Here is a 19,230-nt window from a genome sequence, read left to right as displayed (position 1 = left end):
ACGGGCTAAGGAGGACAGTGAGATACACGTATAAAGTCAGTTAAAAGCGTACAGCACGCTAAAAACATCACAATCTTCACTCACTAGATTTGTCTTGTTGCGACTTGTCTCTCTTCCACAAAATTAAATTCCACTTGGGTCTCCGCTTTGATACTTTGATACATATCTATGCCGTAAATAAGCATCTGCAACTGATCCGAGTAGGACATCCAGGGAGCGTTTCAAACATAGGAGCAGATCTGGGAGCAAAACATCCCCTTTTCTTGGCTCTTTGTGTACATTAACTTAACTTTCCGATGATGCCTGTGAATTTGTTAACTACCAAAAACAAAACAATCCATTATGTATTACCTCATTTGGATTGATTTATTTTTATAAAGCATATAAATGCCTCCACATTTAAACTAAAAAACTAATTTTAGTTACAAATTTAAGTGTCAAAGTGACAAAGATCAGAGAATGCGTGAAGTGATTAGCGATCACAGTCACTAGGATTTGATAGTATATGAGCTGAAAAGAGTGGAGTTCTTTCTTTCTCCTCCCTCATGATTTCATGAGACAGAGACCAATGTCCAACTTTGTTTGTTTGTATTATTTCAGAGTAAATTCAGCTGCTGTGAGACACCTTTCCCAAAGATTGATTACTCCTGTAGCTAAACTGAAGGATTAAGGTGGATTTCCACATCTTTTTGAAGGGAGATGCTTTTACAGCTTTACAATATTTTTAAAAGCCACCTCTAGCAATGAGAGAAAGCAGGTTGCAAATGTTTGTAAATGCTGCTTTTATTCATCAATGATATGTATTGCCCAAGATGAGAGTTATATGGAAACCTACATAAGATTTATATCAGGAATTGATTCATAGCATAATACCAACTCAATAAAACCTCTTGGATATTGGTCAGCTAAGCAGCAGAGGGGGTTGCTAATCCATTTCAGCCGCTTTGGTATTAATGAGATTAAGGGCAGGTGCACTAGAGGGGCAACTATGAGACAACCCCCCCAAAATAGAAATGGATTTACAGGTGAAGGCCACTGACAGTTTTCCCTCATCTTCTCTGACAACTTTTACCCCCTCACTAGCTTTGATTTTGGCTAGGGTCAGTGTCACTACTGGTAGCATGCGGTAATACCTGTGCCCTACAGAGGCTGCACAGGTAGTTCAACTCTTCCAGGACGACACATCAATATATGCCACTGTCAGAAGGTTTGCTCTGTATGCCAGCACAGTTTCAAGAGCATAAAGAAGATTCTAAGAGACAGCCGGTTACTTCAGGAGAGCTGGACATAGAGGACCTTCACCAATCACCAGGACTGGTATCTGCTCCTTTGTGTAGCAAGGTAAAATGAGCACTGCCAGAGGCCTACAAAATTATTCAGAATCTGTGGCAAGATCTGAAAACTGCTGTTCACAAACGCTGTCCATCTAATCTGGCTGAGCTGGAGCAGTTTTGCAAAGAAGAATGGGCAAAGATTTCAGTCTCTAGATGTGCAAAGCTGGTAGAGACAGACCCTAAAAGACTGGCAGCTGTAATTGCAGCAAAAAGTGGTTCTACAAAGTATTGACTCAGGGGGCTGAATAATTATGCACACCCCACTTTTCAGTTATTCATTTGTAAAAAATGTTCCTGTATGATTTTCGTTCCACTTCTCACGTGTACACCACTTTGTGTTGGTCTTTCACGTGGAATTCCAATAAAACTGATTCATGTTTGTGGCTGTAATGTGACAAAATGTGGAAAAGTTCAAGGGGGGCGAATACTTTTTCAAACCACTGTATTAGAATTAGAGCCTACACTGGTGCTGTGGGTCCTAGGTTCTTCATGATGCACGACACTGCCCGGCCTCATATGGTGAGAGTCTGCAGGCAGCTCCTGGAGGATGACGGAATCAATACCAAGCTCACCTCACCCAAAATAAGTAAAAATACAACACCTCTGGGACATTATGTTTCAGCCCTTCCTGCACTTCAGACTGTCCAGGGGCTCAGTGATGGCCTGGTCCAGAGCTCGGAGGAGAACCCCCAGGACACCATCTGAGCATCTCTCAAGGTTGTCAGGCATGCATACAATTTAACCAAAATGGACTAGCCTGCTGCATCATTTTACTTTCAAGTTGTCTTTAAATTCAGTTCTCTGTAGGCTGAGCATTTCCATTTGCACCAAATGGCATCCTTATATTCCTATAGATGTCCAGCATTATTATTTTTTTCCCTGATGTGATTTCAAAGCGTTTCTTTTACATTTTTCGATCAGTGTATTTTAACAAATTCTTTTCCGATAGTGAGCACTACAGACTGATTTAGTCTGTACCTTGGAAGTAAAAACAGAAATTTTTTCAAAAAAAGATTTTCTCCCAAAAAAGAATCCACATACTCGAGCTGTTCACAACAGCAAAAATATGAAAAACTTCCGTGGAAAGGAAAGTGTAGATTAAATAGCAGCTGTGCTGTATGATTTGACAACGAGAGTACATTTGAAATCTAACATCAAAATGTCACAGGTTAATACTTTTAAAAAAGGTGTTCTTAAGAGCTCAGCCTGGCGGTCTAAGTTAAAAGTTAAGTAATCTGAAACTAGCTACATCAGTAGGACAGCAGTGCATACGCTCAGAGATGTCGACTGAGGACATGCAAGATAAAAAAAAAAAAAAAGCCTCCACTCCTTCGCCTCCAGTGATGCGTCTCTGGCGTCTCTTTCTCTGACAGTTGCAGACACTGACTACGGTTCAAGGTGCTGTCTTCAAAGACAGCCGCAGCATTAATGTAGATACTCACACTGTCATTAGATACGACGCCCACACCATTTAACACAATAAAGCGCTGTAAGTCAAGGCCCATTACTCCTGAGTGATGACATCACTTCCATTTGATCCTGTGTTATGATTTCGTGGTTTTGAGCTGGACACAGAATGAGAGATAAGCCTGTCTGAGGATAAATCACTGAGGGTCAACTTGTTTTGAATGTTGCCTCTGTTTCCCGTGGCATAATTTAACCCACTGGTCTCAGCGCAAACACTACACACTGAGTGCCACGTGGACAGTTAAGCTAGCAGGCCGACTTTCTCTGCACCGTGGTGAATTAACACACTGCACATAATTGTGTACAGCTGCATTAAGCAACAACACACAAGTAGTGTGCACACCAAATCTCTGACCACACACTGAGTTTGTCTTCATATTTCATGTGGGCAAAGTAAAGGAAAGTTTCCATGTGTCCACATTCGTATTCATCCACATGCTCACAGCCATCTTCAGATTTTGTTATTGCAGTTTTTAACAACTATATTCATTCAGGATTGATTGTGTTGACCTACTTGTGCTACCAAGGACAATGAATATTTATAACACAGAGAAATTTCAATTAAATGGATCGTTAACAATGGGCATCTTTTTGCTTTCATTTTTTAAAAAATCTTATTAAATTTTATTTGTTATAATTGCTTTTGACACAGGATACGTGAACAATTGGTCACATGCATTTCTTCAGATTAGATTTTGTTTAGCTGGCTAAACATTTAAGAAACTGCTACAAAATATGGGTACTCCTTTTTAATAAAAACTACAACACATTTACATTAGCTTAGCTAGAAAAGTGGCTGTCTACCCAAAGTGTAAAAGACCCGATCATCTAACTTTTACAAGAGGACAAACGTGTCTTTTGAAATACTGAACCAGTGCCCTTCACAACATACTGAATACTAATCATCCCTGTTCGTTCGCTTCACAAAGAGAGTGTGACATTTAGGGTCATCTTGAAAGAAAGGTAGATATGAAATGTAAAAGTAAGAGTAGAGGTTAAATGTGACATGAAGAAGAGGTCAGTCCGAAGTAATGTGATATTAGGAATCCACATATATAATTCCCTATAATACAAACAATGACAGCAAAAACGGTTTTAAACAGATCTGTATAGTATCATTAACACTTTTAACACTAATAACCTTCAAATCAGTCTACTGACCTTCAAGCAGAGGTCAGGGGTCAAATGTAACATGATATTTTAAATTTTTAAACTTTACATTGATTTACAATACGTACCACATGTGTAAGAATCGTAGCTTTTAAGTTAGAGTAACAACGATTTTTGTCAGTTTTCAACCAATAAATCAATAAGTTGATCTTGAAGACCTCGTGGAAAACACCAAAACAGAAAATGGCTCGATGGTTTTCTTCTTCTTGTATTAGACACTAATTCATGTCATCTTGAAATGCCGAATCATAACAAAAGGGTTGATTATTGCTCAATGATTTACCACAAATGGTATTTAAACCATTGCTTGGGGACAGAAAAACTTTGAAAAGAAATAAGAAAGCCTGTGCCGATCAATATCATCGTCAATAATGTTCCACTCAAACATTTCCTTTAGAGAGGTAATATGCATCTGTTTCATACACCACGAAACAACTGCATAAATAGCCAAGTATCGTATTCCCTCTGGGCAAGATACTTGGGCCAAGTTGCCTCTGATAAAATAAGGACTTGTCCATACATGGCAGAATTAAAATGTATGTGTCACCATATGCGTTGGCTAAGCGATACAATTAAACTGCTGCTGAATGTAGCAGTTGTGCCAAAGATAATCAAGGTTTTACAGTTTAATTAGCAAAGATGGCAGAACGTCCATAATCTGTAAACCTTCACAATCCTCCACGGAGCACAGGCAGAAAAAACTAAATCTTTCTGCAAAGCGAGTTCATCAGCATGTTAACACAGCGTTATTAATGTGACTCCATTACATAGCATCAAATGTGTTTAATAAAAACGGCATCCCATAGTGTCACTATAATAACTGCTTTTTATAGCAGAAAACAAGTCTTATCTCCTTATTTCAGGGCCTCAATTATTGCTCAGCTAATTAAAACATTAAAGCAGTGTCGCTTAAATGACCTCATGAGGCGAGTTGGCACTGGAGCTGAGATAAACATGCAGCATTGTATGCGTTTACTTTCCCTGTCATTTGAATTCCTGTGCAAGTACACGCAAACACACCAAGAAAAATACTCTGTGCTGCACGAACAGGTCCGTATTGATCGCTCATTAATATTCATCAGCGTAGAGGCTGTAGTAAAGAGGTTCAACAGTGTGAAGAGAGCTTGGGAATGAAACAGGAAAGAAAGAAGGCTGGGCATGAACTATGAGAGGCTAGGAGGAGGAACACAATGAATGAGCTTCGAGGTAGGGGAGAAGGTCGGACTATTTTTTTAAGCAGAAATAAGAATTAGAAGAGAGGAAATCCAAGCGAGGAAACTAAAAGCTAGGAGGGAAATGGAGGTGTGGAGACCTTGAGACCTCGATCTTATTACTGCAGAATCTTAAATAAGGCAGGCAGAATGCCTGGAACAAGAACACTCCTCTGTACAGCAGCACATGAACACTCATCAGCAATCAATATGTACATAATTTGAGACGGATAGTTCAAAGATGACTTTACTATTTTCCATTGCAGGGCTAGCACTCAAAATGATTATCTTACTGATCACCAGTTTAGTTCAGTGATTGCTTTGTCTATAAAATGGAAGGAAATAGGCTAAATGTACTTGTGCAATGACAGAAAAGAGGAAAGCTCCTGAATTTGAAAAGGTAAATCCATCATTTTCTTTAAAACACCAACAATTATTCAAAATTTCTGTCAGCTACTGTTCCGTCTATTGTTTCAACACCACTCCACTGAAAGACAAATGCAAAAGTAACCATCGGTAGAGAAGTTTCAATCAAGACACTTGACATTATTACAGAAACCATCCATTTTCTTAAATGACTATGCAACTTACTGTGACAGGGGGCTAGAGCTTTTCCCAGCTGTCATTAAGCAATTCAGAGTCATTTTACAATCATTAGCTGAACCAATATGTATGTTTCTGCACTGAGAAAAGTGGGGCACCTGAGGAAACTTACAAAGACACAATCCCACACAGAAAGGACCTGCATGCTCGAGCCAGGAACCTTTTTTCCTGTGAGGCGAGAGCACTAATCCATGTCTCATTACTAACGAAGCCTTTTTTAAAAATATTCATGGTTAGCTTATAAATATGTTACCATACGCAAGCAGAGATATACAGACCTGAAAATTTAGCCAGACTGATACTGGGGTTTATAAAGCTCAATTACGATCTGATTCTTTTATTTTTATTGGACTCCACTGTATAGGTGGCTGCGGTTCAAAAGGCAGAGCAGGTCATCTGCTAATCGGAGGGTTGCGAGTTCAATCTCTGGCAAGAGGCTGAACCCAGAGTGTCTCCTGATGCATTCATCACAGGTCAAATGTGTGTGAACGTTAGACAGAAAGCACTTGGACATATAAAGAAGCACTTGAATGGGTGAATGACGCATGCTGTGCTTTGAGTGGTAGAAAAGCACAAAATAAGAACCACTAATTACCACTAACTGTGCAGTTCTGGGGCCGGGGTTCTGTTTTTTCTTTTTTTTAAAATAGCCCAACAGCTTCGCAGCATTTTGGATCATTTTCAGTGATGAAGTTAAAGATACACTAGTGCTGTCAATGTGATACCCACTAATGTGTGATCACATTTATGTGAATTAATTTAAGTAATTTTACTTTCAGATTATTATTAGACAAGCAATTGGTACATCAACAGCAGATCCAGAATATGTACTGTGTCCACCGAAAAACGGTTTAAACACCATCAAACAGTTTCACCCTATTAACAGCTTTAAATTCAGCTTTTCTTCGTTCAAAATAAATTTCTCCTCTGAATGCAACACTTGCACCTGCAAACCTTTTTACGTGTGCTCAGAATAGTGGCACAAAAATAATGCCATACCCTGAAGCGCATGCTCCGCGCTGTTTTCTCATAATGGCGGGGTATTCAGGAAACGGCAAGCCACGTCTCCCTGTCTGATCATTTCTTTCCTGTTTACAGGTTCGTATCGTGTCCGAAATAGAATATAATAGCAATCACATCCATTGTATAGCATAGATTAATCATTACGGTTGGAAAGTGAAAGCGTACAACATTGTGTAGTACAGTAAATTAGACTTTTGTAAGTATTTGTTTACGGCTTTAGCAGCATGCTATGGTTAGCATGTTAGTTTGGGTCGCACACCTCCTATGCTCTGTGATGTTAGTGATCGGCTCCACCGTTATTCTGTATTGTTTTAGTATCTTGTTATAAAGTGTTTCTGTGAATTCAATGCACATGTCAAGATGGTGCTGATTACACCATTCTTTCAAACTATTTGAGATTTATAGATTTGTCTTGTTGGAATTCATTTTGAACCAAGTCTTACAAGAAAATTTGTCATGTTTATGACATTGGAATGTGTTAATTCCTTTTAGTCTAGTTGGTAACAGAACACATATGGAGAATGTGTGAGCTATGTTAAGAATAAGTAAATACACAGTTGTAATACTGTAAAAGTAATCAAAGGAGTGCATAATTGTGAATTTGAATAAATACTGGCGGAGTATTCAGGAAACGGCAAACCACGTCTCCCTGTCTGATCATTTCTTTCCTGTTTACAGGACACATGTATAGCTGTCTACAGGTGCTGCCACCCGGTACCTGTAGCACCAACATAGACCAAAAATAAAGTTTAATAATACAACTATTGAACCATTTAGTACAAATTTAATTTCCCGTGGTAAATATAAGACTAAAATTGCCATAGTTAAAGCAGTTTTCAATGTTTAGTTCCAGTAGCTTATTAAAAATATGTCGTGTTATTTAGTGCTGTGTTTAAGAGGGTAATCATGAATTAGGATGATATCAGCACAGACTGGTCAGGACAGGTGACAAACTTGATTGAACCTTTTTTTGATGTTATTTATGCTTCTTTTTATTTAGTTTTGTTTTTTCTAATGAGCATCAAACATACCTGCCTGGCATGCCTAGTTGCACTTGCACACAAACATACATCTCGATAAAGGTTGAAATGTTAAAATCTCTAATGTTGTAGCACCTAAATATTGATAAATAAGTACTAACCTGTAAACCTTGATGATTATTTACACCTATAGATTGTAACCTTATAGTAAACAGGAAACACTCAACACTTTTTCATCTTTAGTGCTGAATTATGAGAGGGCTCACCATCGTTGAGGTCCTGCAGCAGGTTTTCCTGGCCGGAGAAGTCGAGCTTGACTTTGATGTTGACAGTCAGCGTCACAGACTGGCCCGGCTTTAGAGGCAGGTGAGACAATGCCTCATCTAACTCCCAGCTCAGAAATTCCCCAAACACTTTTTCTGCAAACACACAAAAGAAACATAAAGGATCGGTGAAACAAAGAAATATCGGAAAACAAATGCCAAGGAATTTCCCATAGGGATACAAGGTGGCAAGACGTGGATGCAAAAGTATTTGGTCAAAGTAAACAGAGACGCGCATGGAGCCATTTGAATGCAGCTTGCGCAAATGTGTGCTTACCAGAGCACTTGTTGGTGTGTGTGTTTTGTTCAAGACGATGAAAAGAAACAGCATCTGATTTACCTGCCTCAGGCTGTGTTACTATCACATTTCTTCTGCAGTAAGCTTTCAAGAGCAACAAAGCCGCTGATGGATCTTTTACCCGCCAGTCTCTCGGTGCCCGTCACTATACCTGATGCTCTAATTTATGCCACAAACCCCTGCTACCTGCGAAAAATGGCTCAGCTGCATCCACTTCAGACAGAAGCGCCAAATGAATGATACATCACCTGAATAAAAGCATGCGTTCTGTCTGTGCAGGTGAGCCTCTCCTGCTCTGAGGTATTGGAGGAACAGCAAGCAGGCTGGGTTTAACACGCACTCACAGAATAAAGTGATATGCAAGCTCGCTGCAAGAACAACGGTTTACAGTTCCCTGCTTGATTCATAAGCAAAGCATGTAAAGACCCTCTAAGAGGATGTGAACAGAGGCAGCATTAAATAAAGATTTTGTGAATAACACTCCCCTTTAAATATTCATAAACTCAGAGCTTTTTGCAGTGAATTAAAGGAGGGGGGGGGGGGGGGGGAGCTATTTATTTAAATATGCAACATCAGGCCTCACATTTCTACAGGTAAACAGCTATGATTGTGGATGATGTCATCACACTCTTTGATTACAAGTCACAAGAATAGCAGCAGAAATGACAGTACAGGCCACCAGTGCAAAGCAGAGCTAATTTTAAAAGCCATGTAATCAATAACACCACTGTGAAAGTTGTATTGTTCAGCTGTGTTGGGTTAAAGATGCGCTCCACATTAGAATTTTAAAGAGATTTACGAATATCATTTTCGATTTTAAAAACGTCAAGCTAATGCTCAATTTGCATAATTCTTCTGAAAAACCAATCATTTCAAATTAAGATTACAAATCTCTAGCTTAATAAAATCAGTAGTCAGACACATTTCTCATTATCAAGTCTGTCTGTAGATTCAAGAGCTGTGTTTCTCTGAGCCACTGTTCTGGCTGATTCGGCTATGGAGCTCTCCTTTGTTGATGACCAGATCTTTTTTTAATGAACCATCACCAATACACTTAAAAACCCCACAGGACAAAATGCAGTCCTGTTTAATCAGATTTGATCATCTGCGTTCACCCTTCTCTGTGTAAATGTACATTTTTAAGAGCTAAAGCAACAAGTGTTAAGAATTATAGTTGTTGCAGTGACTAACTTTGATTACAAGCTGATGGGAGGCAACCTGTCTTCAAACAATTGCGGCCCAACTCTGCCTGCAATCCCCCTCAGGCTGCCCAGAGGTTGTCATGTAATTGCTTTCCAATTTACACAACCCATTGCGGTCAGTCTGAGTCAGTCTACGCCGATGAGCCTGTGTCTCTTTACAACTCAACCAGTTGATAACTGGCTGTATTCTAGTCGTATTCAAATATGAAAGTGAGTCGAGGAATTTCACATCTGTGAGGTTCTGACTGGACACCGAATGTAAGTAGACAGCAACAGATTTTCAACTTTCTCCAATTCATCACAGTTAATCACCGTATCATCACAAACAGTCTGCATGAAATTGCTAACTTGATCTCATTCAACCACAAAGAGCAGATTAACTCCATCTTATTATGTTTATTTTAAATTCCAACTGAATGTGAAAGATCCTTGGCTTAAAAGCAACCATTGTGCAAGTCATTGACAGACCACCACAAACATTTTGGTCGTGCACTGGTCTCTAACCACTGTGCTTGCTAATGCGACTACAGCAGAAAGTAGGAAAATGACAGCTGTTATATGCTCTGTATAGTTTGACGCAGCTTCTGTTTTAAAAATAATAATAACAATAATAATAATTCTTGTGAAATTGCAAGCATTGTCTTGAGTGACTGTTAGCTGCACTGGCCCCATCAAAACCAGAACATGTGTTAGGTGACCCTAGTACTCCGAACAGGGAGTCATCCTGATGGAGTCAAATGACAAAGAAACGCAGAGGCAGCCGACAGTCTGCTCATGGTAACACAGTCACTGGAGCATTAATAATCCCGTTTACCTTTCGTGTTACGGGCTGTGCAGACAAAAGTATTTCATCCTCGTGAGACATGAATTTGTACAGAAGTGTTTCTGAAAGACGACTGAAGCGAGGTTTATATCTAAAACGCAGCAATGAAGTTACAGTGATGAACGAAAGGTCTGACACCAGTTTATTTTCTGCTATTAAGAAACGATTCAGTTTACGTCTATGCTTATTTAAATCGAATACAATAAATTGCTACCTTTGTTATCTATACATATATTTTTATTTCTGGGAAAATGGCGTGGTCTCATATTCCAAGATGGCTGTGTGCGCGCTGCGGCAGAAAGAGTAATGTTTTGTTTGTTTTGCCACAGATGTCTTCCTATTGTAACTGTGCTCATCTTTTATTCATTCAGCTCCCAAAGAGAATGGAGAGAGAGGCTCTCTCAGCTGTGGCCTGTCTAAAGCCACTACCAGTTTATGACAAAGGAGGCACAGGTGGGAACAAGTACCACGATGATCAGGAAAGACTAGTTTTGTCCACATGGTGCTACACTACCGCAGCCTCTGTCCCCAGACTGGATCAGACATGCAGCCCAGGCGTGATATCATAATGCTGAGTATATGTATGACTGAATAACGCCTAGGGAGAAAAATATAAAGTACCACAAGTTTATCAATGCATGAAACCTGACGACACTCAACTCCACAGGAGGCCAGACACAAAATATGCAATGAGAATTTGTGCACCTGACACATTCTCACTCAATCTTAGTGTGCAATATTAAAGTAGTGATTCGTTTTCCATCTAAATGTAGCACAAAAAAGAATTAGCAAAGAAAACATGCAAATCAACACATTTTCCTCTGAACAGCTGGTGTCGTTAATTCTTCCAGGTGGGCCTCGTTAAGTCGCTGAAGAAGAAAAAGCTCAAAGAAAATTATGTTAAGAGACACAATGTAACCTTAAATGAATGATAAAGATGGTGAAAACATGGCATTTACTTTCATGATTGTGATGAATGATGCTGTCTGTTCAATCCAGAAAAACAACACATTGAATGCTTCCATCCGCCACCAAAACGACATGTTTTGGTTTTTATTGCTCCATTTTTACTCCAGCTCAATCCGAATTTACACCAACTTTAAGTCGAGCGGAAGAATGTTTTGTGAAATTTTTGCCAGCCAATTCTTTTTAAGATGTCTGCTTCAATTCATCTAAAACTAACACACAGCTTTAACGTGAGTGCTGTAAATCATTGATCATCTTTGAGGTTTTATACCCATTACTGCAAAAACTGTGTTTCAAATGAAAAGGAAAAAAATCCAGTTAACATCATTAGCAGCACTGGTTGGCAGTACTGATGCTTACTTGATGGTTGTTTTGTTTTCCAAATGGATTTGAAGAACATATTAACTAAAGATGTTCTTTTCTAATAAGAGTTAAATCACAATCCTTATACGAATGTATTTTATCATCAAAGTTAATGTGTCAGAAGCGTAAAGATTTGATCAAGTTTGAAAAAGCCCAAGTTGTGTTGCCTGAAGACTGGGTCACAGCAGCTCTCGTAGGGTGGTCTTGGTCTGCTGTGGTCACTAGATGTTATAAGAAAGGACCAGTAATGAACCAGTGACAGAGTCGTAAGTGGCAAAGGCTCACTGATGCATGTGGGTATTGAAGGCTGGTCTGTATGGTCCGATCTAACAGATGAGCTACTGTAAGTGCTGAAAAAGTTGATCTCAGTTTTCCTGTTTTGGCAGCAAAAGCAGGAACAACACAATATTAGTGTTCGTAGTTTTATGCCTGATCGGTGTACAGACACCATGATGTTTTGCAGACATGTATAAAACTATACACTTATTGCTTGCATATATTTCCATCTGCACTCGTTTTCCTTACACAGACACACGGAGAGGGTACAATTATCAAAGTGGTCAGTTATTTAGAGTTACGTTTTCTCACAATCAAAATGCTTTGCTATGATCTGATATGAAAGGCACCTCTACCCAACCCTGACATGCACATTTTAAAGTAACCCAAACCCTTTTTATAAGGTGATTGCCCCTAACAGAGACAGCAGCAGTATGAAGAAATGATCTGTTTACAATACTTATCAAAAAGGGTCCCGGCACTCCAAGAGAATAAGGTAAAATAAAGATGTTTTTGATGCTTCAAGAGTAATTTCTGTTTATGACAAGTTTATGTTTAAAGTGAGCGCTTGAAGACATTCTCTGCCATTATGATATCCATTGTTCCTGCTTTAGTCTCCAGACCATGTTTAGGAATCACAGAGGAGATTTTCTGTTCCAGAGCCTAAGGTTTGTAAATCTGGGGGTAAACCCATTTGTTTTAATCGGCTGATGGGGGGAAAAACAAAACAATTTTTTGGTTTGATCCTTAAAGACAAAGTATTTTTTGAAAACTGTTGCGTAACTCTACAGAAACTGTAGCTGAAGCTTTCAGAAAGCCTAGATAACAAAATATATAAAACAAAACAGTATTTTGGTATAAAAGAAGATGGGATAAGGCTGCAGTGTCAGTTATACACACTGCAAAAAGCATCATCTCGTCACTGCATTGCAGAAAAAAAGAAAGCGAATTTGGACTCTGCCCCTCTCTTCTTCATTGTCTGTCACCTGAGCGTCCTTGTTTCTTAGAATTACTCAATGATAATATGTACAGTAAATGAAACGTGCAAGTTTTTTGCTGAACTATCTGTACGTAAAGTCTTTCTCTGAGAAAGCAGCATGTGTTGCATCATCTCTTCTTTTTACAATCCACACAGTAAGTGTTTGGGAACTAAGAGGATCAAAAGTTGTAGTTTTAACAGCCAAAGTTTTCCCAGTTTAGGAAAGAATTTCAGCTCCTGAAGGGTTCAGGGACCAGACCAGCAGCATCTATGCTAGTATATTACTTCTATGTGGTTTCTGAGTGTCGTGCACATATAAGCAAGGCCTCCCCCTGCCTGGATGTCAGGATAAGCTATCCCCGAATCTGTATATTCTATTTTTCACAGCAACAGGACCTTCACAGAAGCTAGATTTTGGACTTTGTGGTGATACCGAAGAGGATGCTAAAGGAACATATTCTTCATACCTCTTTTCCAGCTTTTACTCAGCAAACATTCTCACGGCTTATTACTCTTACTTTTTCTATAACATATGCATCGGGGCAATCTGGAGTTCTGCACGTTGCTTAAGGATCCCTGACTAGAAGACTAAAGGGTTAAACCACTTACAGTGACTGGGGAAGAAGGAAGACCAGTTCCCTGTCCTTTACAGTCCATCGTCACATTAAATTTGTATGCAGAGATTTCTCTGGATTCTACCATCTGAGATTTTACACACTGCACATTTAAAAACAAGGATGCAAATAAGTTACATGTGAAAACATCTGAGTTGACTGCTATGTTAAATAGCAATAGCAATAATACAAGTTGAAGTGTACAATTCCTCATTATTAAATAGTGGGACATTAGTAGAAATCTTACCCAACCAGACTAAAAATACATAGTCACTAAAATGTGGTTATTTCTTCTAGGGCTTGCAGTTTTTAAGCCACACTACTTGAAGCTGCAGGGGTTTCACAAGTGACAACAACAAAGAAGATGAAGTTACACAGAAAAGAAGTGGATGATCAACTGCACTGCAATCCAATTAGGGGGTAAGGTTGTATCATGCAGCCCACCAGGCTGTTCTTCCTCTGAGGCAGCATGTTTGTTTTGGCCTAACAGTCATTTTCTGACTAGAAAGCTTTAACAAAAGGCTTCATCAAATAACAGCGGGAGCTTGTTATTCAATATATGAATTCTCTCTACCCCAATACACGAAAATCATCTACATCTAGAATAAAATTTGAATAAAGAATTAGAATAAAACTACAAGTACAGCATTCCAAATGTAACATTACCCGCAAATATAAACTCAACATCTTAATTCAGAGCTTCTGATCAGAATGGTGCACCAGTTCTGTCCCTACAATCTACACAAACGTGCCACTTGAGTTAATTATTACACCTTAAGATGACCAAGTGTACCTTTTTTGGCTATAGATAGATAGATGTATATATTTACTAAGTTTTACGCAACTTATTCAAGATTTAAAGATGCAAAATGAGGCGTGAATTTAAATTTCACAAAATATTTAAAAAATAAAATTTGATAATTCGTTTTTAAAGCCTTCCCGTTTCCTTATCTGTTTAGGTTAAATGAGAAGCACATAAGTAATGCAGGAATCATCACTGCCTAAGTTGGCTGCATTTGCAGGTTCAGATGTAAAAACAGATACAGCTTTGAGCCGTTTTTAACACTAGAGCAGTGCTATTGAAACACCAGTCCATTTTACAAGTGTATGTATAACTCGTAATAAAAATATATAAAATCCTCGATCTCAAGTTTGGACCTTTTTTAAAGGCTAAATTTGTAATGTAATGTACTTTATTTTCTAAGAATGTAGGAATACATTATTTATCAAGGCATCTACTGTATGTTCCAAAACAGATTAGATTCAGAGACTCTGACAGACAAACTTGACACACAAAGACGACATCTCTTTGTTGCTCTGCCCAAATCCTCTTGTTGCTTAGTGCACAGTTTCTTTTCCTTTCAGTGTCTGTGGTTGATTGACCGCAGCTGACAGGCTGCTTGTCAGCGTGACCTCCTGCCTATGGCACAATGCTGATGCATCTGGTTTATACAAGAGATCACAGCTGTACAAAAACAGTATTCTGTATTTTATTATTACTCCAAAGATGAATAGCAAATGTTTAATTTTACTTGGACTTTAGACAATCTCAACTCACTCTTAGCCACGCTAGGCTTCAGAAAACACTCATTAAAACAAAAGATGAAACTTATCTGAACAAACAGAAGTTTATTACAATTTGACCAAAGCAGATCAAATGAATTCATGCATTTGAGTCATTTTGTACCACCTCTCTCCCTTCTCAGCTATTGCAGCTCTAAGAACAACCAATACAAAACTATAATACTGTGTAGATTGGTAGAAAGAAAATCCATAAAAACTCAATAGTGCTTCTAGACTCAGTAGTACTCACTTCAAGTGCACCAACTACCACAGATCATCACCCTCCCTACCCCGGATCCAACGCCACCTCCAACACTTACCTCCCCTCTGATGTGGACATCGGGTCAGTTGGAGGTGCAGTCAAAAGATTGCAGCGGTCCCAGATCAGATGTACACACTTGAACTCTTTCCCATGTTGCTTGTCTGTGTTTATTGTGCTATGGTGTGTTGATATCTGTGCATTCCTGTATTATCCTTTTGTGTTACACATTTCAAATGTTTTTTTCCTCGCTACCTAGCCTGACCTGTCTCCCCAATGTGATGTTTGTGTATTGTATGTACGGTCGGCAAGGTCTGTCATCTCGGTCGTGGGCAAAAGACCTGCAACTGACAAATAAAGGCTCTCTCATCATCTCATCTCATCATCATCAGAACACTGGAAAAATATCCAAATTAAATTAAAAAAAAAAAATACACATGACATATAATGTAATTGCAAGGAGGTCTTTCTGTAGTCTATTGATTACTAGATAGTGGAAAAGGGGTGGGATTAAATGCTTCTTCCTGCTCCTTTTTGAACATGAAAGTTATTTGTAGTTGTGGTTGCTTGTTTTCCTTTTGTTTTGCTTTGTTCATTTGTCTCTTTTAATTCTAGGTTGTTGTACTTTTTCAACATGTTCAAAATAAAGATTCAATCAAATCAAATCAAACTACTACTACTGTAAAAATGTTTCCTGTTTGAAACTTTTATTAATTTTTTTTTCCTAGTAACAGTGCATCCTGAGTGCATTATTCAATAAGACCGCTTAAACCGTTTCAACAGGCAGTATCATCACAGACAGCCTTGAGGAGCAAAGCAAAACCTAAATTGAATTTTTTAAAAAGATGTCCTGTGACACACTCCAGACGGAAGCCGATCTGACATTAAATTGGCCTTCAAAGGTCTCACAGCTCAGATGTGATACTTTATTGGTTACACGGTTTCTTTCTTTGTACTGTAACAAAGCCTGCAAGACTGCACCCATGGAAATAGGTGTAGAAAAGAATGCAATCTGGATTGTGGTCATTGTGTCACAATTAGATCAAAGAATGAGAGGGCTTTGGCATGTGCTTACTCATGCATCACGCAATTATGATGTATATTACCTGGAACTTGTTGCGTACAGTAGACGTTACAAAGCAGAAATAAAACATACAAAAGTTAGCTGGAAAGTTAGCATGAAAGAAATGTCTAACCAGGAGAAGTCAAACAACAATGTAATATTATGTGCACCACCTAGGAACTCCACTGTTCTACTGGGTCACTTCAATGCCTTTGGCGATCTGAAGGTGTGATGGGGCATATTATTAGTTTTCCCAGTTTAGGTTTTTGTGATTAGTTTCTCATTTAGTTGGATTTCATGTTTGGTTAATGTTGTGTTTTTGGCCCGAATAAAAGGCACACTTTTTGTTAAAATCAAGTTCCATTTCCATTTGGGTCCACTACTGTCTACTCCACGGAGCATGATGGCTTGAGGTGTGTGGCAGTTTGCCCAACCAGTATGTTCGTATTTTGTGGACTTGGAGAATGTGCCGGAATGCATCCAAAATACTTGGTTCACATTTCTCAAAACAAGTTAAACTCATTCCTGAAGAGTGTTGGACTTCACCAGTTCAAGTGTTGCTCAAGTGTTCGAGCCACGTGGAGATCGTCAAGTACGGTGGTCTCGGGATTTTGTCTCTGCTTCTTGCAGATGACGTGGTTCTGTTAGTCTACCAAGCCATCACCTACGGCTTGCACTGGAGTGGTTGGCAGCAGAATAACAAGCAGCTGTGGTGAAAAATCTTCAAGTTTGAGACCCAGTTCAAGACTAAAGTAGAGGCAGTTCAGGCATCAGACGATGATGCCTCCTGGGCGCCTCATAGGTGAGGCGTATCTAACAGTCTTAGCCCGTGGGACCAGAGCAGACCCAGGACATGCTGAAGAGATGTCCGTGACGTCGCTTAGGAATGCCTCAGTGTCCACCGAGAAGAGGTGGAGATAACTGCAGAGAGGGAGGTCTGGGCATCTGTGGTTAGACTGCTGTCCCTGTGACCTGGACCACGGTAGGCAGCGGAAATTGGATGGACGCTTGCCTTTTAATGTACAGAGTGTAAGTGCATTAGCACTGAGATTGAGATTTGATGCACAGCCCTGTTTCCAGCGTTAAGTATAATGTGTTGATCACAGCCAGTATTAAACAAAGTGACCATACCTTTAATGCATTTAAAAAGGACGCCTAGAAAGAAACTTTTATTTCCAGGTGGTAACAAAAAAAGCCCTGCTTTCATGTGCATTTTCATGCATTTGATGGTTCACTGATATTGACTCTAAAAATTGGGGATACTGATGTGTCAGAAAGATTTATAAGTCCTATTGTTGAGAATCAGAGAATAAAACAGGCAAAGAAAAAAATAAGACAGGAAAAAGGCACTGGTGACTAATGATGACCTAAAAGCACTCAATAAGTTATACCATAACTACACTTTCAGGGGGGCTCAATTAGGGATGGGTATTGATAAGATTTTCACGATTCCGATTCCATTTTCGATTCTGTTTAACGATTCGATTCTTTATCGATTCTCTTATCGATTCTTTTTAAAAAAGGAGAACACTAAGGTCAAATAGCTTAGAACTTTGTTTTATATCTTCTCTTTGAACGAGATAGAAATTTAGGAGTAACATGGCCTTACAAACCCAACAGTGAGATCTTAAGAGATCCACAGCCTACGGCTTTTCAATGGGGTGTCACAGGGTCCCCAGGAAAAAAATTGTAAATGTAAAATAATAAAATAAATATTCTTCTGTAGCAATAAAACAAGAATATCCAGTAATGTTCCTGCCTACAATTAAACACATTCACTTACCTAAAATCGGGGGCATCTGCTGTGGCAGCCTTTTACCACAAACTTAGTCACTGCTCGGTGACATTCGTCTATCCTGGCCTGAAAGGAGACGCTAACGGTAGACTGCAGTGAGAACTGCCAGCATCTGAGCCAGACTCTGTCTCTCTCATCATGGTCACCTAAATGCAGCGCACAGTAATGGCAGGTTTTGTAATAAGGCAGATCGCGCTAACATAATATGCACTGTTAGTTGATTATTTACCTGCCGCATTAACGGGAGAGGACGTGCAAACGTTACCGCTGCTGCTGGGTTGAGATTCACGAGTCCGGAGCGCAATTAAAAACACGACATTCATTTAAGGTCATCGCGTGTTTTGTGAGCAAATGCTTTTGCATATTCGTAGTGTTTCCTCCCTTAAATGAAATATCTACTTTGCAAGTATTGCAAGTTGCCCTGTTGTCATCCGTTCTCGTAAAGTATAACCAAACTTTTGAGCGTTTGAGCCGCTTAGGCGCCGTGTTTCCTGCCAGGTAAATGACGCTCCGCAACGTGGTGACGTCATTCGGGGCGACTGGAATCGATAAGGGAATCGTTTGCAAAAATGGCAAACAATTCCAAGGAATTGAAACAGTGGGAACCGGTTCTCAACAAGAACCGGTTTTCGATACCCATCCCTAGGCTCAATGGATAAGTGCTACTGTTGTTGGTCTGACTACGAATACTGGTCCTTAGCAGACAAAAATTTAAAGGAAAAGAAAAAAAGAATCAGTTTGAATCAGAGGAATAAGAAGAACTGAAATTGGAGACGATAAGCATTCAAAGAAGAGGAAGGACTTGAAAGGGCTGGATAAAGATAAAACAGCAAAGACTTAAAAACAAAAGAAGAACAGAATATTTCATTCACAAGGAATTTGAACAACAAAGGAGGAGAAGAGAAGAGCTTTCTGCTG

At 39.2% G+C, this 19,230-nt stretch overlaps 1 protein-coding gene across 1 annotated transcript in view; it reads right to left on the bottom strand.

The window, feature by feature from the left end:
* Window positions 1–19,230, bottom strand: part of trappc9 (trafficking protein particle complex subunit 9) — a 242,273-nt gene that overhangs the window by 153,724 nt on the left and 69,319 nt on the right. The window contains exon 17 of the mRNA XM_087835023.1: window positions 8,055–8,207. Within this exon, the coding sequence (XP_087691149.1) occupies window positions 8,055–8,207 (153 nt within the window). The remainder of the gene's footprint in view (window positions 1–8,054; window positions 8,208–19,230) is intronic.

This window comes from Neolamprologus brichardi, chromosome 22, assembly GCF_056152115.1.
Source record: "Neolamprologus brichardi isolate AB-2024 chromosome 22, ASM5615211v1, whole genome shotgun sequence".
In the NCBI taxonomy this organism is placed as follows: domain Eukaryota; kingdom Metazoa; phylum Chordata; class Actinopteri; order Cichliformes; family Cichlidae; genus Neolamprologus; species Neolamprologus brichardi.
This window is presented reverse-complemented; position numbering and strand designations above follow the sequence as displayed.